General features: G+C 48.5%; 8 protein-coding genes across 8 annotated transcripts; 3 read left to right on the top strand and 5 right to left on the bottom strand.

Moving 5' to 3' along the window:
* Positions 1-18: 18 nt before the first annotated feature.
* On the bottom strand, positions 19-2760 carry vp16 (tethering complex subunit VPS16; the record flags this gene model as incomplete). Its single annotated transcript, XM_057144968.1, has 6 exons — positions 19-267; positions 321-1686; positions 1735-2228; positions 2276-2404; positions 2455-2561; positions 2616-2760. 6 exons carry the CDS (start codon positions 2758-2760, stop codon positions 19-21), a joined length of 2490 nt encoding a protein of 829 aa, XP_056990722.1.
* Positions 2761-3009: 249 nt separating this feature from the next.
* Positions 3010-4411, top strand: N7520_011034 (uncharacterized protein; the record flags this gene model as incomplete). Its single annotated transcript, XM_057144967.1, has 7 exons — positions 3010-3153; positions 3208-3360; positions 3406-3558; positions 3608-3730; positions 3783-3938; positions 3988-4142; positions 4195-4411. The coding sequence occupies 7 exons, from the start codon at positions 3010-3012 to the stop codon at positions 4409-4411; spliced, it is 1101 nt and encodes a 366-aa protein (XP_056990721.1).
* A 440-nt stretch (positions 4412-4851) lies between these two features.
* N7520_011033 (uncharacterized protein) lies at positions 4852-5565 on the bottom strand (the record flags this gene model as incomplete). Its single annotated transcript, XM_057144966.1, has 1 exon — positions 4852-5565. The coding sequence occupies one exon, from the start codon at positions 5563-5565 to the stop codon at positions 4852-4854; it is 714 nt and encodes a 237-aa protein (XP_056990720.1).
* A 5874-nt stretch (positions 5566-11439) lies between these two features.
* N7520_011032 (uncharacterized protein) lies at positions 11440-12177 on the top strand (the record flags this gene model as incomplete). Its single annotated transcript, XM_057144965.1, has 4 exons — positions 11440-11619; positions 11684-11803; positions 11865-11981; positions 12046-12177. 4 exons carry the CDS (start codon positions 11440-11442, stop codon positions 12175-12177), a joined length of 549 nt encoding a protein of 182 aa, XP_056990719.1.
* Positions 12178-13111: 934 nt separating this feature from the next.
* N7520_011031 (uncharacterized protein) lies at positions 13112-15549 on the bottom strand (the record flags this gene model as incomplete). The annotated part of the gene is made up of 3 exons (XM_057144964.1): positions 13112-15159; positions 15225-15379; positions 15455-15549. 3 exons carry the CDS (start codon positions 15547-15549, stop codon positions 13112-13114), a joined length of 2298 nt encoding a protein of 765 aa, XP_056990718.1.
* Positions 15550-16598: 1049 nt separating this feature from the next.
* N7520_011030 (NPA1/URB1 family protein) lies at positions 16599-20191 on the top strand (the record flags this gene model as incomplete). Its single annotated transcript, XM_057144963.1, has 5 exons — positions 16599-16746; positions 16802-18583; positions 18637-19427; positions 19479-19805; positions 19862-20191. 5 exons carry the CDS (start codon positions 16599-16601, stop codon positions 20189-20191), a joined length of 3378 nt encoding a protein of 1125 aa, XP_056990717.1.
* A 161-nt stretch (positions 20192-20352) lies between these two features.
* Positions 20353-24030, bottom strand: N7520_011029 (uncharacterized protein; the record flags this gene model as incomplete). The annotated part of the gene is made up of 1 exon (XM_057144962.1): positions 20353-24030. One exon carries the CDS (start codon positions 24028-24030, stop codon positions 20353-20355), a length of 3678 nt encoding a protein of 1225 aa, XP_056990716.1.
* Positions 24031-24498: 468 nt separating this feature from the next.
* N7520_011028 (ATP-dependent RNA helicase SUV3) lies at positions 24499-26806 on the bottom strand (the record flags this gene model as incomplete). Its single annotated transcript, XM_057144961.1, has 2 exons — positions 24499-25474; positions 25527-26806. 2 exons carry the CDS (start codon positions 26804-26806, stop codon positions 24499-24501), a joined length of 2256 nt encoding a protein of 751 aa, XP_056990715.1.
* Positions 26807-26943: the final 137 nt, after the last annotated feature.

Genomic DNA, 26943 nt, shown 5'->3' with positions numbered 1-26943 from the left:
AACGCCAATCTCTTCGGATTATTTCCTCGGTCTGAGTTGGTTGATCATGCGCTCGATTTCCGCAATGGCAGGACCGGACGCCTTAGTGCGAAGGAGTTCGAGTGTGTTCACGTCTTTGGCCTTTTGTGCCTCTTCTCCCGCCTTGACGATCATTCCACACTTGATCCACATTTCAATCCGGTCGGCGACTGGTAGGGTTGTGCATTTAGGGACGAATAACGACGCAAGCTTTGTATTTCCAGCGCCAAGAACCTCGTTATAGAAAGGCTGTTATCTAGTGTGAGCATTTTTCGAAGCGGCTCCGTGATTAGAAATCTTACCTCCCACCCAATAGGGGACTTTTTGTTCCTGCCAATCTCCTCCAGCTCACCCCAGTCGCGTTTTGCCACCAGGGCTCGAAGGCGCAACCACCAGTATGTCTTCTCTGGCATCTTAAATTCGCTCTGCATTTTGTGGGCCCGTTTTCCGTAGCCAGCCCGGAATAGTCGGTAGACCGTTTCATTCAAACTGAGACCCGTGAACTCAGAGTGATCTGCAAGGTCTTTATCCAATGATTCCTGTGCCTTGAGGAGCTGAGATGCTTCGGATATCAATTTTTGTTGTAAGACCACCGTGGGATCTTTTGAGTCGGATAGTAGGCGCGATGCAAGCGCGAGTTTCTCCGTCTGGCGTTGGGGATCTGATTCACGTAAAGCTTCTGACAAGAGCGCATTGGATCCATCAATGGGTCGATCGTCTTGATAATATAGATCCTTCAAGAGCTCGGTGTCTTCGTCCCGGGCAGCCGTTTCAACAAGTGCAGATGCCATAGGACGAGTGTTAATCATCCGGAAGAAGCTCGCCAGAGGGATCGTACTCTTCAGATGCAGAAGGACATAATTTACCAGATCATCATCTCCGCTTTCAATTGCCTTGTCTAGAGCAAGTTCATCTTCCTCCATTTTGAGTAGCAAGGGGACTTGTTTGCCAGCTCGTGGTTCGTGGTTTAAGAGCTGGGTAGCAAGGTGTGATCGACCCTCATCATAGGCTGTTTGTGCAATGACTTCGAAGGAGATACCTGGCTTGCCTTCCAGTCTTTGGACAATGAGCTTGCATACGGCTTCATCGTCTACTGTAGAAACCCGGACCTTTTGACTTGCCCAATGGACATAGATACGGTCTGCAGGTATCTGAAGATATTCAGAAACCCTGATCGCAAGGAGATATTCGTGACGGCTAATCAGACGTTCAATGAGCCCCTCAGGAGTGAGACGCAGATATTGTTCATATGACAGTGGCAAGCCGATTTGATAATCTCTCACAGCTGTCAAGACTCTCAGCTTTTCTGTCATCTCAACAAATTCGTCGCTGTTGTAAAGCTCGAGTACGGATTTCCCAAATGATGCTGCCTTCAACAATCGTTTCTGCCAATAGGCATCGAACTCATGACCAGCAGCCTTAATACATGAATCAACCGCTGCAGGAAGGCTTGAGCGAATTCGTTGAATGTTCTCATCTGCTTTAGGAGACTTTTTTTCTAACTGATCCACGGAGTCAAGTAGTACCGAAGCAGGTGAGCTAGAGCCGAGCCGAAAAATCTCTTCTGTGACGCCGTGGACTTTGTGCAAAAATTCACAAGTATCATTGGTGAGCAGACGAACTCCGTCAAACTCAGATATGACATGCACGCGGCCGTCATAGTAGTATCTATCAAGGATTAGTCCCCATCACAACCGCAAAGAGAGGGTTACCTACTTGGATGCAGCACCACTAGGCCCGACAAGATGAATCTCATCTTCCCAGGCGAGAATGACCGCATCATCTCCACACCATTTTATGGTGCTAGGGGGCACTCGAGACTTCGAATCATACTCGCTAAGCTTGTTCTGGAAGTCATTGCTGACAACCCACAACTTGCCCTCGCCAGTGAAAAGCGCGACAGAACGTCCGGTTGGGGACACACTGACATGCTTAAATGGACCATCTTGCAGGATTTTGTCCTCAGCCTCTGTAGAGTCCACTAGATAGACTGTCTTATCAACCGCGAGTAAGACCTCCACGGAGCGCGAAAGGGTGTGCGCGGGTGGGATCAACGCCCATGAAGAGACTTCGCCTTCAGGACAAGGCGCCAAAAGCTTTGGTCGTGGCTCATCATATTTTGAAACCGCAATCAGCTGGTTGTTGGACAGCAATGCCACCAGGCCGGATGACCAGAATTGGCAGTCCCTCACGCCATATTCTTCGGCACCCTGGTACTGTCAGTCGGACTCCAAGGAGGGGTTAACGTTTATCTTACGTTTCCAAGGGAAAAGGATGTGAAATCACCGTCCAAGCCGAAATAACGGCGGACTGTGCCATCCTCAGCAACGACCAAGAGCTCTTCTTTGTCGGACCAGCCGATTCCACGGATAGTGGCTTGTTCCCACTAGCAGAATGGTTAGCTTCAAGAAATAACGGAAGATGGATCAGACACACATTGATTCTGTTAATTTGTTTTCCCGAGCAGGAGTAAACATCGATGCACGATCGGGAAGCCTGTGAATCCCGCAACCTGATCGGCTTGCTCTCATCGCGATAAAGCGCTACAGAAATATTTCGTTTAGCTGGGATTGTTATAAATTAAGAAGGAACCATACCGATAGCTCCACCGTACGGCGCGCCCGCGACGATGTAGTTCTCTAGTTCAACTTCCTCATCAAAGATGGCGTCATATATGGGGATTTTGCGATAAAAGCTGTCGCCAACTTTCTCCCAGTTGGCGAGAGGATTTGAAGGTGCCATTTCGGGCTGATAATCACAGACGATGGCCCAGTAATGACCATACACCCCCGTGTCGTTGGTGACGGATCAAGTGACGCCGCAGCTTCCCCGGGGGTGTTCGCGCTAGGCCCTTTTAGAGAGCTATTGGCGCCTCATCATTAAGGCACCAAGGCACTGTCGACATCATGTTCTTGATCCCCGTTATCCCCGCTTGCCTATTACTCCTATTTGTCACGCTGATGGAGATTTGGTAGCCTATGGAGCTCAATTATGGATGATACGAGCCTTGAGGATGTTGCACGACAACTGTCCGATCTCGAAGTGGCTCTCTTCCTGTGTCTCGCCGCCCGTGAACATTGCCTGATTGAGACTACGGGCGACTCTGTTCATGACCTTGGCAAAGAACTTGCGCTGGTATTACACCTCACAACGATAAAGCGGTATTGAAGAGACTAATACAAATTATAGATTTGCGCTAATACATTTAATCTGTCATACTCCATTGTCGACTGTGGCTCCGAGACTTCCATCGAGGACATTTACAATGAGATCCTCACTGCGAACGCTCGCAAAACCCAGGCCCGCCCATCATACTCTCGAGCGAAAACTGAATCAGTAGGGGTAATTGCTCATATAATCCTCTGAAGATCGACTAATCATTCTCAGTCCAGTATTATTTCGTCCTACATTGGTGGGCATCGGGACGGCAACAAGTCTCCGATCCCGGGTATGGTAGCTGACGAACCAAACGTGGTCAACGTTATCATTGCCAAAGACTTCAACTTGACGAGCGAAGACTTTCAAGCTCAAGCATTGCAGGTAAAGCTTAGTACTTGGTCGCGTCTCGGCAAAATACTGACTACTGCAGTTAATGCGGACCAAGCAATTAGTGACAGAAATCAGCATCCTCCATGCACCTGCAGATTTCTTATTCGTGCCTGTCGTAGCGCGGGACTCTGCTGAGCTGCAACCACCACTAAAGACACATCTGGTAGGTGACTCTTAACGTAATCTGCGGGAGTTCTCTAACGTAATGTTCATAGCGTGACCAGTTGTTCATCTCACATTTCCATGAGCCTGACGATGGGTTCCTTTATCTTGAAGAGAACGATTGGCTTTCCGACGGCCAACTTTCTGCATCTTCTGTTATTCACACCCCAAAGTACACCCAGAAGACAAGTCCAAAGGTCAACTGCATGGTAAGCATTCTGTTATTCTGTGCCAATGACTTATCTCACTTCTCAATAGGTGATAGAAAAATTATGCGAAGCCAGCAAGTCGGTCACTATGAACGCTGAAGTGGTTCGTTATATCCAGGATATTGTTGTGTTCTTGCGTCTCAGTCGCGCAGTTGCTGGTGGGGTATCTGCAAGGGCGAACAATCAATTCGCCCGGCTTGCGCAGTGAGTCGAGACTAAAGTATTTGAAATGTTCAAAATTAACTCTGGTTTGCAGATTCCTGACACCACTGCATGGCATCGATTACCTCACACCTTCAATTGTGGTTTTGGCCGCGAGAAAGGTTTTCCGTCATCGTATTGTTGTTGCCTCGCCTGATGATGATCGAAGTCTCCAATATGGAAGCGACCTCGTCACCGTGTCTCGTGTACTAGCGGACGTGACACCGGATTCAATTCTGGATGGCGTCCTCGAGTTAGAACCACCGATATAATACAATACCCGTCGTCGTATCTATTCAAAATGTCCCTTTAGTAAGAAAGATTCTCTCTATTATTGGCTTTTATATGAGTATCACGAAGTAGGCTCTGGTCCGAATAGGAGAATCAGAAGCAAAGAAATCATGCAGAGACCTTTCAGCTTTCACTCCGAGGCAATATGGACCTTTTGGGTGCTTACGGGTAACAAATACAGTCTCTTGGGTTGGTGTTTTGTTCACAGTTCTTTTTTGTAAATAGCAACTGCACTGTTAATAAATGAGTGACACAGTGAACTTGTGCCGTACACTAGAAAATTCGACTTGTTAACTTCTGAAGGTCGGATAAAACAGCATGAAATCCATAAAATCCGCTCAAGGAACTGAAACACCGTAGTCCGAAAAACATCACTTATCTGGCCGTTCCCACCAAAGTCGCATCGCTGTCCATCGTTCAGCTAAGCCCCGTCTCCCTCAGAGGCCCGTCGACGAACCTGGTGGCGTGTATACTCAGTGACGCGGCGAGCTTCCATTAAGATGTTGGCCGAGCCCTGAACATCCTCATAGTCTCGCATGGGGTACTGGCGACTACGAGCCTCTCGCTGCAGGGATCCACGGATAAAGACATCACTCAGGCGTCGCAGTTCCCGAATCTGGTCAGGGTTCAAGGCATCCTCCCAAGTACCCCATTGCTCAACTGAATCTTCATCTTCGTCTCGCATTTGCATCCCCATTCGTACCACAGGGCGAACAGTCTCGGTAGGGACAGGAGGATTAGGAACAAATGGGACAGGGCGCGCAATTTGTCCCTCTTCGTTGACGGGGAGCTCAGAAAGAGCATCGGCGTAAGGGACAACGAATCCAAAGACGTCCTGGTCATCGCTGAGACGGTCATAGTCAATGTTCCTATCTTCAGTGTCGGGTTCCATGGAAGAATGGTAGTCAGAGCCGGTGGCAAAGAGATTTTCCTTGTCTTCTCCGAGGTCGCTATAGGACCCTGGGGAGTGGCGATCGGGTGACATCTTGCCCGGTGCGTCTTCGTGGATGTCGAAATACAGGCCCCCCTTGTATTTGGATTTGGAAGTTGACTCCCAGACGCGGCGGGGGCTACGGAGGTCGAGTTTCCGCACGGTCGAGGTAGAGTCGCTAAACCTGTCACAGGGAGAGGTCATTGTAGATTCGCAAGAATATCCAACCATATCCTCATCTTCGGTATTGTCTTGAGGAGGCGTTTGGTCTTAAAGCAAAGATGGAATCGGTCAGCAAATAGCTTGGTAAGTCGCGGATATCACCTCAACTAAGAGAATCTTTACCTCCGGTATCTCTGGAACGACGCATTGCTCGTTCAAAGATCGCTGTACGCGGTACGATGGGACTTTCTGGGTCATAAGGCACCCCGGCCTGGGGCTGTGATGCCATAGGCTGGGACGAGGGTAGGATTGCTAATTGCAGTTGACTTCGAAGTTGACTGGAGGGGCTAGACGAAGCCCGACTTCCACACGAGCCTTGCCTTTGTGGAGGAGGGAAAGGCTTGGAAAGAGGGGAAGGCAAACGAGTTGGAGTGAAAGTATTTTGGAAGTGAGTTGACATTGTTGTTGTGCCTCGCCATTCAGACGATACCTCCATGTCAACCATCCTGGGTGGCCACCGGCCAATCATTCAAATCCTGAGAGGGGTTTAAATAGATACTCGAGTGCTTTGTATGATTTTTGATAATTGTCCGTTTGTGCCTAATAGTAAGTAGAGTATCTAAAACTGGATTCTGACATCGGTCAAGGGAAAGAACGAGCCCTATTTAGTAGCAATTCGACCAACTTATCGTTCCTACCCAAGCCCCCCAATTCAAAGTGTGAATATTTTTAGTTGATGGAAATTGGTATTAAAACTTCAATGTTAAACGAATGTGAATTCATATAACCTGTATGGCTCATCCTTTCTCGCCACCTTTCCTACCGCCAGTAGATACCCACAAGAAGCACGGTGAGCACGGGAGCTGTTGTTGAAGTAGAATTATGATGTTGACTCGACTTGGAGATAATGAGAATGCTAGAGTATTAAAATGCTAAATTTGAAACGAGTAAGGCTCCCTAGGTGTAGGCAAAATATGACTCAGAACATTACATGTCATCGTTGGCCTTCATAACTTCCCATTCTTCTTTGCGCCATCATCCCAGCTACCATAAACGTGATTACTACACGCATCTGCCGCAGAAAATCATGGAACAAGTAAATTATCCAGCTGCCAGTGAACATATTGACCTTCTGAGTGTGTTCTTCCGAGGTCGTGGCGTCCAAATTAAATCAGCAATGAGTAGATAGCCCTCAAAAGCATCAGTTGAAGCACCACTGACATTGTAGTAAAACATTGTGCGAGCCGGCTCCGACAAATCATGTCTCCGGCTCCAGTAGTTCGTCAAAGCATATATCAAGGCTAGAAATGCGATGAGAAATAAGACAGATGATGCCTTGAGGAGATTGGCACCCTGATCCAGTTGCAACTACTTGATAAGCGTACGTATACAAATTTTACGGGTGTGATTTCATAATCGTACATTTGATCTAAGGCTTACTGAACAATCCTGGACCCTTGTTTAGCTAACATTAACGTTGATTTCTCCACATTTAGAATTCAATCCGTTTCGAAAATACACCCTATCTTACGCCAGGAGCTGACTGGGGCGTAAATCATCAGCGCCCAAAGCCCAAACTAGGACATTCTCCTCAATACCAGCCCAACTTGTGTAAAAAAAGTCACCTAGTGACCGACTTTAAGATAACAGAGCAAAAGATTCTGCTATATGAGCGGCTTGAAATTGAAGGGTGCCGAGGCTCTCATCTTATCGCTTATGCGGTAACTGCGCTACCTGCCTTTTTTATTATTATCAACTAAGCCAGGGTATCTATAAAGCTATCAGCTTTGAAAATTTAAATATAATAGGGGAAGCCGCAAGGACTGCATCCAGTTGTTGTCAGTCGATTTTTTATTTCAGTCTATAGTCACATTTATCTGATGTCCGTTCATCCTCTGAACACCTCATATCAAAGAGTTCAATTCATGTCGGAATGGTCAAGAAGCCACGCTACAGCTGCATCAGAAATACGAGTAGCTCGTGGTGAGTTGACTTCAAGCCATAGCTTCATTAGGCTTTATGCTCTTGGCACAAGTCTCGTCCCCCTATGACACAACTACCATGCAGCCAATCCGAGGATTGACTGTGTAAATTATGAGCATCAAGCCAAGCCCGAACAAGAACGCACCAATTAGAGATGCAATTAAGAAAACCCGTTTTTTCCACCAGCCGTAGTTGAATACACTACCAGGATTGGTCGGAAATCATATTCCTAGCTTGGTGATAGTTGGCTATCTGTAGCTGGAAACTTTATGGGCTGGGTGAAATGAATCATGCATTCAAAAGTATAGGGAAAAGCATATAGGAAGCAGAACGTCTTGAAGCAGCAAAAATGTCACTTCTTGTAGATGGGTGCTTTGAGCCGGATGGTAACCCATTGTAAGTCTGCTGCGACATATTATACTGCATGGAGTCCCTCGAGCACTGATCAAGTACATTATATTACATTGCTCTAGGAATGAGGAGTGCACCTTAACATCTACTGACTACATACAAGGATCTTAATTAGTATCCCGCTGAAGATTCCTAACCGTCCACCTCACCACGTGAAGATGCGCCAAGTATGCGCTAAGATGTTCTTGTAACTGACGTCTTGTCATGTGTTATTGTGTGGCTGAAAATGTCCAATCATATGTCCACGTCTATCAATACTAAGCCCAAATGGGGATATGGGCATGGGCGTAGCAATCCGAGATTATCTAAGATACGTCTGACAGGATTAACCGTGTCAAAGGAAGAAGAAATAATCGATAGGCTATGGACCGCCTGTCTCTTATCACTGCTGAATCAAGCACAATAAGCAATACAACGATCATTGTTTATTTTTTCTGGCCATCATTATGGCCGAAGCTGCGCTTAAAGCCTTGGTACAATAGAAATCATGCCTAGGGGAAATCATATCAAGCGCGTGCCGAGCAGCGAGAAAGGCGCTTTGCGTTTCATCATTGCGGATCCTTCATCCGAAGCAACTAAATCAGAATCTCTCAGAGTTGTTCGTTCGCACGCCGGAAGATGGAGGTGGCTACAGGTCCGAGGCCGAGCTCGAAAGTATAGTGGAGAAGGAGGCAGAGAGGACGATTGTGAAGTTTCTAGCAGCTTGCAAGAGACCGGGGAAATAAGACATGCGTCACTTTCAACATGTACCGTTGGCCGAGGCGCAGCTTCCTCATCATTCTCATCCTCATCTGCATCCTCGTCCACAGTCCCAGATGAAGGGTTCTATTTCCAAGGAGATATTGTTGCAGAAGATGTATTCCAAGCTTCACCTCGGCCGAGTGTGAGTTTTTGGGGCTCTCGATCCACCGACGAAGATCTTTCAACAATCACCTCTCTTGATGGAGATATATTGGATCCCTTTCAAACACTGCCTTCCCCTGTGCCACCGAATATGGTCAGTACCTGCAACAAATATTGTAAGAACATGCTACCTCCCGATCCCTGGTAAAAGCTTACTGTCTTTAGCTCTCTCGGTCTTATGGCCCGGGTTGATGCCTCGACCATTGTCAGACGCAGGCCATGGAGGAGTGGAATGGTTTTCTCACTCCATCGAGCATCCGGCTCTCCATAGTGCCATGCTATATGGCTCATATTCCCACAGGAGAGCGCGGTGGATGTTGAAAGGACAGGGGGATTTTAGCGCAGACGATATTAGGCAAATGGTAGTATGCGAATGCGATACAATCGCCAAGATCAATGATGCAATTCAAGACCCACTGCAAGCTACATCAGATGCAATACTGCTGTCGGTTTTGTGCATGGCTAATAATAAATTTGATCAGAATTTAGATTGGAGGAAGAATATCCAATCTCCATTCCAGGCTCCCTTGCGAAGCTTGCAGTGGCTCGATATTTACGGGAAGTTATCGGCTCATCCAGTGCACCAGGCCGGATTGATTCAGCTTCTTCATTTGAGAGGCGGTATACGCGCAATACAGCTTCCTGGACTTGCGGCCGTCATATCGTTGTAGGTTATTGTCCTGTTTGAAAGATCCAGCTGCTTTTGCTGATCACGCAGGGACAGTTCTTGTATATTGGGCGCAAGCAGATCTTTATCACGGCCGTATCTCCCATTTGTCTCTCTCCAAGGACAGCACTTGACATTGCAAGACTTGGATTGCTCTGCAGCCGCAATGACCTTCCCTGCTCAAGATGTTCTCACGAATATTCAGTTGACGACGGAAATGTACCAAGTTTTTCGCGGTTTGCGATCATATGTCTCGCTTGTTGAAAGATTTCAGGATGGGATTGACTTGGAACTAGGCGGTAGAGTTCTATGCGATTATCGAAACCTGACACAATGGCATATAATGTCTCTTTTGCCTGCAAGCCAGCTTGGTGCCATGCTCCTTCAATTTTGCCCTATATACGAAGCCTGTCGTCTAGCTTTGATGATCTTTGGGGTGGGCGTGACCTTCCCATTGCCACACGAAAGCGCTCCACTCTTGTCCCTTGCAAGAAATTTGCAAGCGGAGTTGCAATTATACGGTGATGGCAATGGCACTGAGAGCTCGGAGGTGACAAAGGTGCGTTGTTGGTGCCTTGTTCTGGGCGGAATCGCGGCAACGGGATACAAAAAGAGACCGTGGTTTCTTCAGGAGCTCAGATACCTTGCCCAAATCTGTGGCTTGTCAAAGTGGGATGATCTCAAGCTAGTTTTAAAATCAGTATTGTGGTTTGGTTGTGCGTGTAACACTGCAGGAAAGCAGCTTTGGGCCGAAGCCATGGCCCTTGCAGACGTGCCACATGTGCATACTCCAGTATAATGACGATGGAAAGGTCCCTAGGTAGGATATTAAGACATCTTTATTTCAAGACTCAGAGGAAAACCGGTTTCAAGAAGAGAAAAAATTGCCAATTATGGCACTCCCTGTCTCTGGATCCTCACAAGTACTTAGGCAGAAAAATCCATTACTTAACAGTTGCACTTAGATATGATCAAACTTCTGCTCAAAATCCAAAGATCTTGTTCAGACTAAATTTCAATTTCTATAGTAAGACCCGTGAAAACAAAGGTTCAGTTTTGATCCCCGGAAATTTTGAAGTTTTCATCGTAGAAAATCACTATTAAAAAAATCATATTGATAGGATCAAAAATCTACCTAGAATCCAAAAATTATATCTAATCTAAATTATACATCGTAAAATCAAGGGTCATAGTTCAAACCCCCGACCAAGCTCGAGGAACGTTCTGGCCATTATTAAAATGAATTCCTTAGGCAGAATAACCTATAAAACAATTGTTGCACATGGAAACAATTGACACATGGAAACGATTAAAATCCTGCCTCGAATCCAACAATCTTACTTAGAATAAATAGTAAAATCATAAGAAATCGAGGGTCCATTTTCGACCCCAAGTAGTCAAAACATGTGCCTATCAAAACATCTATAAATCAGTATTATGTACGCATAAAAACAATCGGAACTCTTCCTAGAATCTCATCATGTCACCTATATTCTAGAATCGAAAGTTATTGTCTTAAACCTGGAATTTGGCATGCTTTAATCCAAGGAAGAATTGGGTTGAAGATCCACCGAAACTCTCCGGAAGCAATGATCTGCAGAAATCTCGCATCGTGCCTCTTAGGGGTCCGGAATTCATCGGATACGAAATCTCGATCGACGTATAAATTTCAAATCGAACACCCCTTTTCAAAATTTAAGGATCTGATCGGCTTATCCTCTGAAACCACTCGAATCATAAGCTTAGGATACCTCCCAGATCCACAGTTACTGAAGAACTATTATCTGCGCGGGAACTACTTGCTGGATCCGATGTCATCATGCCCTGAGAAATAAAATGACAAACCCTAGGGCTTGTTTTCCGTAGTGGTGGGTGCCCTCAACTCTATAAAAGAGATCACCCCCCAACAGCAGCTGTAGACCTTCCTCAAGCAACCCCAGAAAAACATTAATATGCAGTTCAAGAACGTCCTCATCGCCTCCTGCCTGGCCCTCGGCGCCGCCGCTACTACCAATGCCACCGACATTGCTCCTGCGGTGCAGAACCGCCTCGCTCAGATCGACCTTGGCTACCAGCAGACCTACCTGCTGCTGAACCACCTGGACGACAACACCGACAGCGTCTCCGCTGACGTGAGTGCACTCGACAAGACTTCCAAATCAACTTGAATTCCATACTAACACAATACCGTTCGAGGACGTCGTTTCTGCCTACAACACCACTGCCAACGCCGAAGCCATGGACCTCGGCAAGAATCAACCTGTCAAGCCACTATCTGACTCCACCCAGCTGGTCATTTGCCAGGCTTTCCACTCGGTAAGCTATTCTGTTATAACTTCATTGTCGGCCACCACGTTGATGAAATTCTCTATGATAGCTCGCCCTCACTGGTATTCAGCTGAACAATGCTTTCGTCGACAGCGCGTCCCACTTCAACAAGGCTCAGCGTAACGACCTGCAGACTGCGCTGAGTAAGGTTAACGACGAGACTGGCGTGAGTCTTCTTCTACCTCTGAATACTGGTTTTGCTCACTAGATTACTAATTCCCTTCCTTTAGTCTTTCTTTATTCACGTTGCCAAGCCTGCCCTGCCTTACTGCTTGACTACCCTCCAGACTGACGAGTCTGCTATTTACAAGTCGCTTCTTGCTGCTGCTAAGGCTCTTGACCCCTCTGAGGCTATCATCTAGAGTGTTTATATTGGATGATCTCTTCTTTGCACTGTAAATATTGTGGATGGTACGAGGCGGCGTGCCTCATGAACCTATACTTCTACGGCATATATTTTACGTGTTCATTTGCGCCGGGGATAGTGATTGGATGTATTATATAGCTAATGGGCAACTGTTTGATTAAGACAATGGAAGTATGTAAAAGTACAAGCCTGATGCTTATGCCGGAACTCTTTTCGCCCCACAGCCAAAGGGATTTACGTAAAAAGTCTTCGAAGTGATGATTTGGTGAGATTCATAGCAGGGGAATAAAAAAAAACCTTGAATCATACGCACTTAAACTAGGCCGTGGTTACATTTCCGAGAAAAGTCGAATATTCTTAGTAATAAGTAGACTGTATTCACCTATGGAGCTATGAGCAGAGTCTAAAGGAGAGCTATGTAGACCCGGAATACATACATCTCACAATCTATCTACCACTAAATCTTTCCATGGTATATCCCAGTCATCAATTGTGCTCAGTTAGACCCAACTTGGCATACAGTACGTCACATCTCTCGAGAATCATAAACAACAAGGGGGAGAAGATTATCAAACCCCCGACGAAACATGCGGCGAAGCAAGAGTCAGTCACAGCCAGACGAAGCTAGAGCCGAGATCGGGGTAATATGAATCAGGTGCAAGCATGGGCATCATGATATCAAGAAATAGCACCAGCAAATACAGGAAAAGAAATGGAGACAAGAGAAACAAAATCAGAAGTAATATGGTGCTTTGATCCTTCGAGAAGATGCAACGTTGCCGTGTAACCAGGCCGAGTTAAAACCGAGTCAGAAATGTTGCGTCCCATGCTCTGCCCTGCACACTTGCCCAGGTATTCACAAATTCCAGGTAGGCGGTAGATGTCAAGCCGGTAGGACGAGAGCAGCGGAGTTCATTTCACAGACTCCTTTACCGGAAGTGACCAGGGCCAACCATGCCACCTCGCATGTCACCACCGTTGGGCTGACCAAACATGTCAAGCAAAAGACGAGATGAGGGAGGAGGACCCTGGGGTCCCGGGTTTCCGGGTCCAAATGGTCCCTGACTGCCGGGGCCAAGCCCCATCATAACCTCTGGGTTAGGTGGCATTGGAGGGAACCCAGGTGGTGGGGGGCCACCCATATATCCAGGCGGGGGCATCATGCCGGGAGGAGGGCCGCGAGGAAAGCCCTGTCGCTCATTCATGGGGGGCTGGGCTCCAGGCATTGGCATCATTCCAGGGGGGAAGTTAGGGTTCATGCCGCGGTTGGGAGTGGGAATTCCGGGTGGGGGACCCATAGGTCCATTTGCTTGTTGAGGGGGTGGTTGACCGGTCCATCCGGGAGGTGGCAGGTGCTCCAGACCTGGAGGCCTTTGAAGGATCGGGGGCTGCTGATTCGGACCCTGGGGGTGTCGAGACCCTCCAGGAGTCATAGGGCCCTGGTTGCCTTGTGGGAAATGCCCATCATCGAAGTATCCCATAGGAGGTCCATTGGGCGCTCGGCGTCGGAGTTGCTCACTATCTGGCCGCTGCATATTGGCAATTGCTGGATCATCCAGGAAGGTTGGTGTCTTCTGGGCAGTCAATCCCGGCGGAGGGCGGCTCATCATCTCTGGCACCAGACCAGGAGGCGGGCCGGCGGATGGGGGACCAATCCGAACTTGTTGCATCAGACGGAGTAGGTTTTCCCTGTCACGAGACTGGTGTTCTTTACCAGCAAACTGGGCCACAGGATTCTCCTGTGGAGGGCTGGCAAATTCGTGACGTGAAAGCGCCGGAGATGACATGTTCATGGGGCCACGTGTCTGCTCCCCGGGCATCATTGACATAGATCGCGATTGATGCGATGAATCTACCTGATTGGGGGTGCTATTGTTAGATCGGCCACCGCCACCACCAAGCATTTGGAGAATTCGCTGGAAACCCTCTTGGTCAGCGTCGCTGTGGGAACTGACTGGGGTACCTCCGGACTGAGTCTGGGGGAAAGGCTGCGGCTCGGGGCCCCTGGAAGGACTGTCGGGTGGAGGACTGAACAATCCAGCAAACCGAGATGACTTCCCAAGCTTCCCACTAGGGATCCCTAGTTCCTTGATTGGGGCCGGTTCAACAGGAGCTGGCGGGCTAACTTCTTGGGGTGCAGGCTTGGGATCGCCTAGCATGCCAAAGAATCGGTCCATCGAGTTATCATCCATGAATTGGGGACCTGACTGGCTGAAGATCTCTCCGTCGGTGCGGCGAGTCTCCGGTTGTTGGGGAGTATCAGATTCGACGGGTGCTTCTCTCTTCTCTTCGTAGTTGGAGGGCTTTTGCGCAGCACCACCAGAGCCAGCCTTCATGGCCACTTTCCAACGCTCAAACTCTTCCTGTGTGTGTGCCCGTCGAGGTTCATCTCGGTCATTGCTGTCCAACCATTCCGGCTCCTGCTCCATCTTGCCTCCTCGGTTCCAGTCGCGATCCGCACCGTGTCGATCACGACGCCATTCTCGGTTGCGAAGCGCCATTTTATCATCATCAACTTCAGTACCATCATGAGCATGCTCGTCGCGGAACCAGCTTCCATCATATTTGGTCCGTCCCGGGGTGCCGTCCTTCTTCAAGAAGCGGGGGTCTCTGTTTGGAGTTCCCCGTTCAACATTGGGGTCTCGTGCACTCTCTCGGTTTTCCCATCGATCAAATTCTCCATTTCGGCGTGGCTTGCGATCTTGTTCTTCGGGGCCGAAGGTGCGACGTGGGCGTCCAGCATTCCAGTCCTCCTTGTCCCCGCGCCGGCCATTTAGACCCGGCTTCACATCGCGCCGGTCCAGATCTTTCTCTGGGACATCCTTCTCTTTCGAGAATCGATCTCGGAAATTGAATCGATCGTTCTTCTCGTCTGTCTCAGCTGGTCGTGCGGACCGCTCTGTCAGGTCGAATGATCCTTTACCACCGATGCGCGATGATGCAAAGGCGGTTTTAGGGGGGCCGAGAATGATGTCTTCTATATAAATTAAATGCTTGATTAGTGGCTAGCTCAATGGATGGAAAGCATGCAATGGAGAGTACCAGTGGGCACAAGCGCACCTGAAGTGGAGCCTCGGGCGATATGACGAGGTTCAAAGAAGCTCGGTCGTCGGTTAGTGGTTGTAGGTGTTTCGTTTGGGTTATTAGGATCGCGAGTGTTCTGTTGTTTGCGCTGCGTGGTAGGATCCGGTTGAGGCCTGGACGAAGAGCATGGATTAGTGATGTGAACGGTGCGGGATGTTCCCCAAAGTGGGGAGGTTGAGTAGACTCACATCCATTCTTCGATGGGAGGTAAACCGGGAGGTTTTGTGGCAAGGGGTGAGTTGCGCAGCCATAGAAGCTCATCGAGCTCGTACCGTCGCGCCATGACGGCCCTATCTCGAGCGGTGTGTGCGATCGTATTCCACGGAATTTATGAACGTTTCATTAGGCGAGCCGGAGGTCAGAAGGGTGAATAAGCGATATCAATCGTTGGATAGATTTCAGTGACAGTCGGGAGTAGGAACGTAATAGAAAAGGATTTTCGTGTGATGGGGGGAGGGTGGTTCGTCGGTAAATGAGGTTGAGTGAGGAGAAAGATGTAAGCCACTTGTGGCAAGGCCTCAGGGCGGAGCCGGGATCGGTAAGGATCTTTGTGATCCACCAGGACTTCAAAAACAGGGTTTGGAAGATGAATAGAGGATAGCCTGGAAGGAAAATGTAAAGTGATAAAGCTAGAAGCAAGAGAAATGTCGAAACAAGGGAAGATTGAATGGGTTTTCACGGAAAAGGGAGGCACAATGTCAATGCGGGCGCTGTCCAGCTGATCTATAACCATAAATTTTGTCCTTCGGTTTTTTGTTTCTTTGATTTATCCAATTCACTTGGGTATGAATTGAATGTTGTTATCATCATTTTGTATTAATGAGGTCCTATTATTCCGTATTTCCAGGCAAGTAGTACAGTTTTCAGCCTAAAGCTGCCAGATTGCCCAAGTAACGCCATTCACATTGAAATGTTGGCAGGTTATATTCACAATGTCTTCGTTCAATATTCCACCAATATTCCACTTGAAGATAAAGTGCCATGCGTAGTTTTTATGAGAATAAATCTCTAGCACTGAAGACTATACACCATATAGATGGTCAAGTGGTGACTAACTATGGGGATGCTATGTTTAGCCATATATTATTAGTCATACTACTTCTAACAATCACCTGTATACTGTACTGTGTTGATATTATCATCAATTACATCTCACTCATCAAAGATACAAAGCAGCTTATCATCAATTTAGTCCTAAATCATCCTTTAAAACGTTTTAAGGTTGGAAGAATGAGCGGAGTCTAATCAACCAATCAGCGGTCGTAAAATCTCGATGGTATCGGAACTTCGCATCCAACGAAAGGAAAAAATAACACTCCTACACTCCCAATCATGGCTAACGTCACGGAGCATCCCATTCGGGTGAAGAGGAGAAAGCTTGATGACAAACCTCATGGGAATCAGGAAGCATCATTCACATCGCCAGCTCAACTTCGTGAAGTGCTGAGTTTTAAACAGAATCCCCAGCTGGCCAATAAAGGTGAGTCGAGACCCTCTAACGGTCCTGCAGGTATCCAGACTGATCAAAACCATAGGAATCATCCAATTTAAACAGTTTCTACTGTCAATTGGTCAGGCAAGCGAGAGTGACAAGGCCGAGAAGCTGCGCGTTTTGAAAGGCTACTGCGATAAGCAATTCACTCCCGCTAAAGAAGAAGGTGCCGAGGCGATCTGTTTCTCGGATATCACTCAGACCTGGAACTTTGGAGAAGGCAGCAATCATGATCATTTGCTAACCAATGTCCCTTCGGTGCTTGCCATCTTTCTAAAAACCATCTCGGGGAACCTGGAGTTCCGAGATTTCGGCCTCGCGTTATGCAAGCACCTGCTACAAAAGGACCAACTGAGGCTCTTCAACCGTGGCCTGACTGCTTTCAAGTCAAAGGAGCATCTGATCTCACCATGCCTTCGTCTGCTGACTGAGATCGTTACTTTCGATGGCGGTGCTGTGGCGCGGCAACTGTATCTTCGTCGCCACATCACTTTCAAGCGTCTCGAAATGTTCTTGACCCCAAGCAAGGCACAGATGGAGACCGGAGAAGACGAATCGCAGAAGTCGACACTTCGACGAAACGCTCAGCGATACCTACTAGCCAATTTGAGGGTGCAGCAGCATCTAGAAAAGGGTGATATTATCGAGCAGCACAAACTCACCCGGGCTTTCCTCGATTATCTTCGCAAGGACCCGCGGGAGACAGTCTTGGAAACCATCAAGTCAATTGAGAGGGATATTGTGCAAGATGCTTCTCTATCCCGCAAGTCGAAGAGCAAGTTCTTCAACCGGTGGAACATGGAAAAACTGGTCACCCTATACGGCTACGATCGAGAATCAGACGAGCCCAACCCCGAAGGAATCTCCATTGCGAACGAGATCCATCGCATTTTGCTGACTGTCTGCAAGACTGCTGGCCTGGGTGTCCTGCTTCCCGAAAACGGATGGTATCCAGTTGGAACCGACCCAGAGTCTTTGATTGAGGATGAAACCTCTATTGAACTGGGCCTCGATTCCCCCATATACGTTGACAAGTACCGAGACCTAGTTCCGGTTCGAAACAACACGCTGTCGCATCTTATTCAATGTCTTCGCCCCGATGCAGACAGTCTACAGATTGAGTTGCTGGTGACGATTTTCAAGGTTGCACCAGAGTTGATCGCCGACTTCTTCACCAAGAAAGTCATGTTCACATCGGACCCTAAAGCAACTCCTTCCTGGATGGCAGAATCGGCCCTCCTTTTCTCGATTGTTCAGTTGCCAGTTCCCACAAACTGCGGCTGGAAGGACAAGCAGCCCATGCTGCCCCCACCAGTTTCGATTGTTGCAGAAAACATTCTTCCTCGTCCTCTGAGCCAGAAGATCATGACACGTTGCTTGAATCAAAATGCAGAGATTGTCACTTTATTCGCCGTGCGCATGTTGACCTTATCATTCACAAAATTGCGGGCTGTCCTGAAAATCTTCCGGGCCGATCATGGCCGAGCACAGTTGTTCTGGAATCAAGCGTCTTCCAAGCTGCTGGCTGAGTTCTCGCGCAGATGTCCTGCCGTCAAAGATGTTGTCCTTCTTTTCCGACGAACGGCCAAGGAGGATTTGCAACAGCAAGAAGCTGTCGCAGAACTACTTACTTGCTACTATGAAGTAATGCCCGATATCGCTCTAGAGGAGAACTTCGATGTTTCATTGGTTTTGGTCGATGTGTTAAAACGGTTGGAAGAATCGGATCTCAGCGCAGATGATTCAGAGCTACTTTTGAGCCAGTTGCAGAGCGTTCTTCAGATCGCTCAACAGTCCGCCTCACTGCGTTGGTGGCAAAAGCCAGGTAAGTAATGACACCTGAAATATTTTTCACTTCAATTGCTAACCTTACATCAGCTTCTATGAACTATACTCCATTTACATCCATTCTCAAGGTTCTTATCGACACCTCCGACAAGGTCTCTTCCAGGCGAATTTCTATTCTTCTCAGAAGTATCCTGGTGGAGAACTCTGTTCTGCACAATGCTCCTAAGGCGTTCAATGCCCTGCTTTCTAGTCTTGAAGACTCGGAAAACGAGCTGCCCAAGCAATTAGTCTTCTTTGACAACTGCGTGTCCCGAGTGGCCAAGAAGCCCGTACACTACCTAGACCTCGTCGGATCTCTGGCCGATGATGAAACTGCCACAAGCCCCATTGTCGCGGCCATTATGGAACAGTGGCCCTTTGTTGTCAAGGCTGGTGATGAGACCACGGAAGCGGCCGTTGCATCTTGGATTGCCAAATTTTTGGGTCAATTGAAAAAGGAGGGTGAGAGCAGCAAGACGTTGAAGGCTGCCCGTGATTCACTGGTCGAGGCTACAGAAAATAAGAAGATCCGTTCTCTTTTCAAGAAATGTCTTAAGGGAACAGAAGATGCGGACGACGAGGACAAAATGGACATTGACTCCACCCCTGCCCAGTCCACCGGAGCCAACAAGGCTTCCACGGTGGATCTTGATGAAATCTTTGGTTTCCTTCCCACCGACGGTACAAGTCACAACGCATTGCATAGATGGGAGAGAGAGGAAATTGAGGTAGCCATTGAACAAGGCCATATTGATGAGCTGATTCTCTGTCTTTGCTCCGAGCACGAAGAGGTCCGAAGACAAGCTGTGGCTAACCTTGTTCGTTTCATGGCCAAGCTAAAGGTATGCCCACACACCATTCATCAGCATTGTATATTCAACTAACATCCCCAGGAATCCAATTACGCTGAATGGCGCACTGTGTACACTTTGATCGGAGAATTACTCGAAACCGCAAGCAGCCTTGGCTTCGACCAACCGATTCCCTGGATCATCGGCGAGTGCGCCTCAAGCTGTCTTTCTGTTCTCCTCAGCCCCCTACACAAAGTCTACGGAAAGGTCAACAAATTCCTGCAAAAGGCTCCATCTTGGGAAGTGGAAAAGATCCCATCCTATTGGATCGACCGTATCTTCCTGCACGAGCCCGAATTGGACGATGGCTACTTTGAAGAGATTGACTGGTTGCTCGGCCTTTTCGTCAAGGGTCTCCGCAGCAAAGCCGTACGTTATCATCCTGTCTGCCATCTTACAAGTCCAAAACTTACCCTTTCATCTAGGACATGGAGATCTACCGCCGCGCGAACGTCTTCGAGCGTATCCTTTCTCTGTACCAGTCGCCAAGTCTGAATGACTCAGCCCGCCGAAAGATCTTGCACATTATCTACCGTGCCGCACAGGTGGGCGGTAGCTCTACACTGATTACCCGTTCGGCTGTCATAAGCTGGATTCAAGTGCAGACTGCAGAGCTTGAGCCCTCTGGTAAAGATGCTGCTCTCCTTGCAGCTCTTGCACGCGCGCTGTATGAGACCTCGGACCGCGAGCGGATCGACACATGGAGCGCCGGTACTGTTGAGCGCGCCTTGAAAGAGATTGAAACCGCAGCGTAGTTGGAGGCTGTGCATGTACCATACAGAATTTCATTCAAAATTAGACTCGGCTTTTTTGGGCTTGCCGTAATTGAAAAACTTCCTTTGGGTTATATTCCAACACAATAACTAGATACACAAGGATGGGAAAACTTCCATCCATCGATGAAGAAACTCTGAGATCAACCCCAGGTTCCACCACCACCTCCTCTTCCTCCACGGCGCTGGGCGGAAAGACGCCAGTCATCTTCGCCAGCGAAGCGGTTATGCAGAGGCTGGATACGCTCAGCCTTTTTGCGCTTAGACAAACGGTCTGTAGGTGCAACCTTGAAGAACGTGGGCGCAGCCTCAACAAGCCACTTCGGCTCGATAGACGTAGTGTAATGCATATACTCCTTAGTCGTGAGAACCAGCTCGTGATAGATAACGTGCTCGGAGCCTTTGCCAAACAACGCAGAAGACGGATGAAGATACACAGGCGTACCCTGGACGAGCGTCTTATAACCACCTTCCGCCTGGTCTTTACGGGCAGCATTGCGGAAGAACCCAGTGCAGAGTGCTTGTCGTACTTTTGTGGTGTCTCGGCCACAGGAAACGATCTTGTGCTTATGTCTTTGCATGATACTCAGAAGCTGCTTGCGGACATCCTCAGCGCGGCGGATTTGTCTTGCTTGGATGAAATTCTCGAAGCACCATGAGTTATTGAAACCAGAATTCTTCCACGCGTTATAGACGTTCAATAAGGTTAGGTGGTCACCCATGGGATCATGGAATTTGGCTTTCTTCTGATCGGCCTGTTGTTGCTTTTCCTTGGGGCGGTAGAATGGGCTTTGGATGGACAACATTGCCACGATTGATAGCACTTCGTCAGAGCAACCCATGTTCACAGATGCGATGAGCACCTTCGCTAAAGCTGGCATCATGGGGAAGTCGGCCATCTTTCGACCTAGGCGAGTAAGAAGACCTTCGTCATCTAATGCGGACAGAGCATATAATTCTTCCAGGGCAGTAAGCATAGTGTTGGTGGGTGGCGGGTCCATAAAATCGAAGTGGAGGAGGTCATTAATGCCCATCGCCTTCAACATGAGAATCGTGTTTGAAATGTTCTGTCTTTGGATCGCGGGAATAGTTGTTGGTAGCATTTCCGATTGATAGGCTGCCTCGGTATATAGCCGGAAACACTTTCCTGGGCCTGTTCGTCCAGCACGACCAGCACGCTGTTTAGCCTGGGCTTGCGAGATGGGTGTCACTACAAGGGAGTCCATTCCGAGTTTCGGATCGTAGGCATTCTGCTTGGCAAAACCAGGGTCAATAACGTAGTAGATTTGGTCGATAGTAATTGACGTCTCGGCGATGTTGGTTGCAATGACAACTTTGCGACCTCCTGGTGGTGCGGGATCGAAGATTCGTGATTGGATCTCGCTCGGAAGGGCAGAGTAGACAGGAAGAATGACCAATTCAGGAACTGATGGCCCCAAAGCCTTCATTCTTTCGTAAAGAATTTCACAAGCCGTGTCGATTTCTTCCTGTCCTGTAAGGAAAAGAAGAATATCACCACTAGGTTCTGTCAAATGAATTTGCATGACGGTGATAAGGGACGCATCGAGGTAATCAGACTCCGGCTCCTTTGAGTACATGATCTCCACAGGATACGTTCGGCCGGGAATGGAAAAGATAGGACAGCCATTGAAATATTCAGAGAACTTTTCAGCATCCAATGTCGCTGAGGTAACAATCACGCGGAGGTCGGGTCTTCGCTTGACTGTTTTCTTCAATAATCCAAATAGAATATCCGTTGAAATCGTTCGCTCGTGGGCCTCATCCAACATAATCACGGAGTATTTCTTGAGATCCGGATCGACCAAAATTTCTCGCTGAAGCATACCATCGGTCTGGTATTTGATTATGGTCTCCGGGCTTGTCATATCTTCGAAACGAATTGTATAGCCGACCTCAGCTCCCAAACGACAACCAACTTCCTCGGCGACACGCTTAGCCACAGACATAGCAGCAACACGACGTGGTTGGGTGCAGCCGATGATACCCTTATTCCCGTATCCAGCCTCGGCCAGGTACTGCGTCAACTGCGTGGTCTTTCCTGAGCCAGTGTCACCAACGACAACCATGATTTGGTTATCCGCCACAGCATCAAGTAAAGCTTTGCGGAACTTGAAAACTGGCAGAGTTTCACGCTGCTGTTTAATAGGCATGTCGGTTCGTTTACCAAATGACTGGTTCTTGCCTTCCGTACCCATTGTGACTCGTTTCCATTCTGGTACTGATTCGTCCTTCGCCTTGCTACGCAGCTCTGAGGCGAATTGTCGGTCCTCCGGAGCCACCATAGGGTCTTGCCATTGCGCATTTAGATCAACGTCGGCTGCCCGTTCAGATGCCTTGTCTTGGGCCTCTTGCTGTTTCAATTCGCGCCTTTCTTTAGCGAGGTTTGTGCCAGACATTGCTGCTCGGTTCATCGACCCATCAGGAGCTTTAACAACACGGATAGGAGAAAGCTCCAGTGACTGCTTAGTCTGACCAGCCAAAAATGGAGGCTCATCCTCCTTGACTTCAATGTCGACATCCTCCTCTTCCTCAAATGTGCCTTCTCCGGTAAGAGTAGCATGATATTCGTCCTCCAGATCAGGGTAGTCTGCTGCGGAAGCCACACCGGAGGCAATCAGCTGACGGATCTCCCATCTCTCTGGTGAGGTCATGCGTTTCCGATTCCGCATCGGCCGGCCGTTCGATTCATCTTCGATAACAGGCACATCCGAACTGAGGCCACCATATCGATCATCCGGGCCTCCTCCATCAAGCCGTTGCATGTTCGCACCTGAGGCCAGCCTTTTTTGAGGAATAAGATCCATTCCAGTGGATTGGTCGACCTCCTTCATTGAAAGACCAATGCGCGAGCCTTGTATACTGACAACTTTGACCTTGACAGGCTGTCCACGAGACACAAGGTCGGACGGGTGGTTTACGCGCACACCCTCTTGCATAGCCGAGACATGAACAAGCCCATCCACCTTCCCTTTCACTCCCTGTAGGTTGACAAAGGCGCCAAAATCCTTCACACCGGTCACAGTTCCATCATAAATTTTGTAAAGTTGAGGTTGGTCGTCCAGCTCGACGGGTGGCCGGAAATCATCGTCGTCGCGGTCTCGTCGTCTTCGGCGTTCGCTTTTTCCGCTGCGGTGGCCGTCTTCACGGTCTTTGTATCTGCCAATCGACCTTCCAAACTCATCCACAAGGTCGTCGTTTTTGCTGCGCCCCTGCGATCGGGACCTCGAGCGATATTTGTCTCTGTCTCGGCGTCCGCGCCTGTCCTCATACTCGGGGCTGCGGCTCCGTTTGTGAGCGCGATGCTCCCTGTCTCTCGACGTTTGCGGTTTGCCATCCTTTGCCTTTCCAGCCAATCCCTCCAGCATGGCGAATGTATCATCCATCGCACCATCTTGTGATTCGTCGGGTGCATCATGGTAGTCGTTGTCCACCCAGCGGTTTTCGGTGTCGGGAACAGCAAGGCCCTTAAACACGCGCGCTTTCTTCTCTAAAGCATCAAACTCGTCCAAGCCATTATCGATATCACCATTTTGCGCGTCACCATTGGCAGCTTTCTTTGCCTTGTACTTCGGGTGCATGGTAAGAACCAAGCGATCGATACTCTCCATCAGACTCTGTGGGAATTCGGCACCCATGTCAACTAGCCCCTGTTTAAACTCTGAAAATACGCCATTGCATTTGAGGTGTTGGTCGATGACGAATTCGGCGAGGGTTTTGTCGTTGATGCCCAGGTGGTTCTGGAGCTCATTTGTCACTCGCGACACGAGCGAGAGCAGCTCCAGCGACTCCAGGTCATCCATGGCGGTGGGGCCGAGAGATTGAAAGGACGGAGACTACCAAGGGTGAAAATCAAATGCCAGTGAAAAGCGAAGGTCTGGAGCTCGGAATGCAATGTTGCTTGCTCTGAGGTTCAACTCCAGATCAAGTGTAAGGCGGAAGGAAAATCAGTCCGCCCGAATAATCGCCACTGATAACGATACGATAAGCTGATAAGAAGTATGCAATGTTATCTTGGAAGAGCCATTGGAAAGTGAGGGATGAGACCTTTCGGATCTTTTAATTATGTCTATGTAACATATATAAATAGTCGGAAGAGAGAGACATCGGGAAAAGCCGTAGAAAATCACAGGGGGAATGCTGTAGTGTGTATTCATATACATCCATTTCGATGTTGTCCGGAAATGATGAGTTGGATTTAATTTAATTCACATTTTATATACAAATTTCATACAGGCACTTGCTGTTATTACAGTGAGCATGTACATATATTACATTCGAGGACTCTGTTCCTCCTCAAAGTCTTCAGTGTCCTCCAAACCTCCCATGGGTTCCACTGGGTCAGAATCCTCATCTGAAAATCCATCCGAAAATTCATGCACTTTCTCATCTGGAGAGACCAAGTCCTCATCATCGATAAGGCTTTTCTGGCTCATGATCTGCTTTTGCAATTCAACCTGGCGCCTCAAAGAAGCATTATTGCGCAAGCGTTTGTTGGCGGAGAACTCGGTCAACGCTCGCATCAGCCTCTCCTCGGTAAGCGTCTTGATGTGTGCCGCGAGACTTCGATCCGTGAATACACCGCCAAATCGGAAGCTCAGCCATGAATAAAGAATAATGGCCTTGTGAAGCCCTTCCAGCTCAGACATGTAGTCCTTATTTCCAGAAACGGGCCTTTCTAGTATTTCCAGATTGAGATAGGGAATGTCCAGCAATCGCCCTTGAGAATTACTAGCAATGCATTCGGCAAATTGCAAGGTCACGTCACGTAATGCCTGGTTTCTGGTTTCCAAAGGCGCGGCAGTGAGGAAAAGCTTATCCAGAAGTCCCAACCCATCCACGGCATCAACGACCTGGCAAGCTTCAATTTGGCTAGTCGAGTTGCACATGAAGAAAAGGCGGTTCATCTGGGCGATATCGAGCATTCGTTTGATCAGGTACTCAAAGGGTACATTTCTTGGGAAGTAAGATGAAAATTTCTCGACGACAAACCCTGGCGGCATTAAACCAGCGGCTGTGAGTGGCGGGGGCTCAGTTTGCATAGCTTCTTGGATGTATGGAAGGTCGACGTCTTCGAGACACGTAACGAGACCGATGTTGGTTCCGTCTTGACTACTATCCGTGGCACCAGCAGGGCGGTATCGACCGGCGCGTCCACCAATCTGCTTTATTTCCGGAACGGTTAGTTGTACCAAACCGGCCGGGGTCCGTTTAATCAGAGTCTCGAAGATGACACGCTTGCAGGCCCTAGGCTTGGGTCAGTCAAAGCCCACGGGCTATTTCGATTAACAATACTCACAAATTCAACCCCATGCCAATCGCGTCACTCGCTACTAGATAATCATAGTCATTATCTGGATCATTGAACAGTGCTGCCTGCTGGGTTCGAATGGGAGCTGGTAGACCGCCATAGACAATCGCAGCTCGTTTTCCAGTGATTTTTTCAATATCTGCCTTCAAGGCGTGAATTCCAACACGAGAGAAAGCAACCAGACAATCGCCCTTTTGAAGAAGCTTGAGGTTGCCACGAAGACTATGTGGCATCACTTCCAGACCGTTGAGCCTCTGATAACGATGAATCTCCAGGATGTCTCCAGTGAGAGCACATAACTCGCGAATCAGCGGTACCGTGCGCGTTTCGCCGCAAAGATGTAGCTCTGACGCCTGACACCCAAGCACAGCTCGAGTCCACGCCCAGCCTCGGTTGGGATCGGCAATCATCTGAATTTCATCAATCACTCCAACGTCGAAAGCCTGTCCCAAGCTAACCATCTCCACAGTATTACTCACAACCCGCGGTGATTTGCCATCCTCGGGAGTTTGAACTTCGTCTCCTGTGACAAGACTACACGGTATACCATTATCCTTGAAGCGATGATATACCTCCTGTGCAAGTAGTCTTAGAGGTCCTGCATAAAACCCAGCCTTAGCTTGCTCCAACCTTTTCAGCGCATGGTATGTTTTCCCCGAATTCGTAGGGCCGACATGCAAATGGATTTTCCGTTGGATTGATCGTGCACTGGGATACCATTCGGCGGGAAAGCGAAGGTCGACCACTTTCCGTTGCGCTTCAAGATTGGAAGTCGAGTACTTGTTCGTCAAATCCTCTGCAAAAAGCATATATTCTAACTCATCCCGTACACCCTGAACGCCTTTGGACAGATATGCCTTTTGCAAAAGACCTTTGAGCTCTCGTAACGGAGTCCATTTCACCGATAGCCCTTTCTTTTCATCCACACGGCAGGCATTCAACACCTGACGCTCAAGCCGTTCCCATCCGTCCAATGATTGCGCTGTTGTGCGAAGTCTTTGTTTGGTATCGCGCAATGCAGTTTCAATGACACTATTGAAATCGCGTGCACGGGCGAGACTTTTTTGAGCATCCTTGGAGTTCTTGCCTTTCCTTCCACCTTTGTTGGCTTCCAGGGCCGTAGCTTGCTGCTTGAGTTTCGCTTTCAAGACAGCTTTACTCATTCGTTGTAAAGGGGAAGTCGTTGTAAAATGTCGCTCATTGTGTGAAGAAAGCGAGCGAAACGCGCAAAAGAGCGAACGACTGCCTCCGCCGGTCCATGACTGCATTCCTGGATGCGCGGGATTCCGGCAGAACAGGGAGGGGGAGGGGAGGATTCGGCGGGATAGAGAGGCGGAAGTTCAATGTAGACGTATAGAATGTTCGAACGCGAGGAAAAGGAGTGCTTCTAGATTTCGGTGGTTTC

Source organism: Penicillium odoratum (genome assembly GCF_028828045.1).
Source record: "Penicillium odoratum strain IBT 22623 chromosome Unknown utg000008l_segment0_segment0, whole genome shotgun sequence".
NCBI lineage: Eukaryota > Fungi > Ascomycota > Eurotiomycetes > Eurotiales > Aspergillaceae > Penicillium > Penicillium odoratum.
Note: the sequence above shows the minus strand (reverse complement) of the source record. Positions and strands in the feature narration are given on the sequence as shown.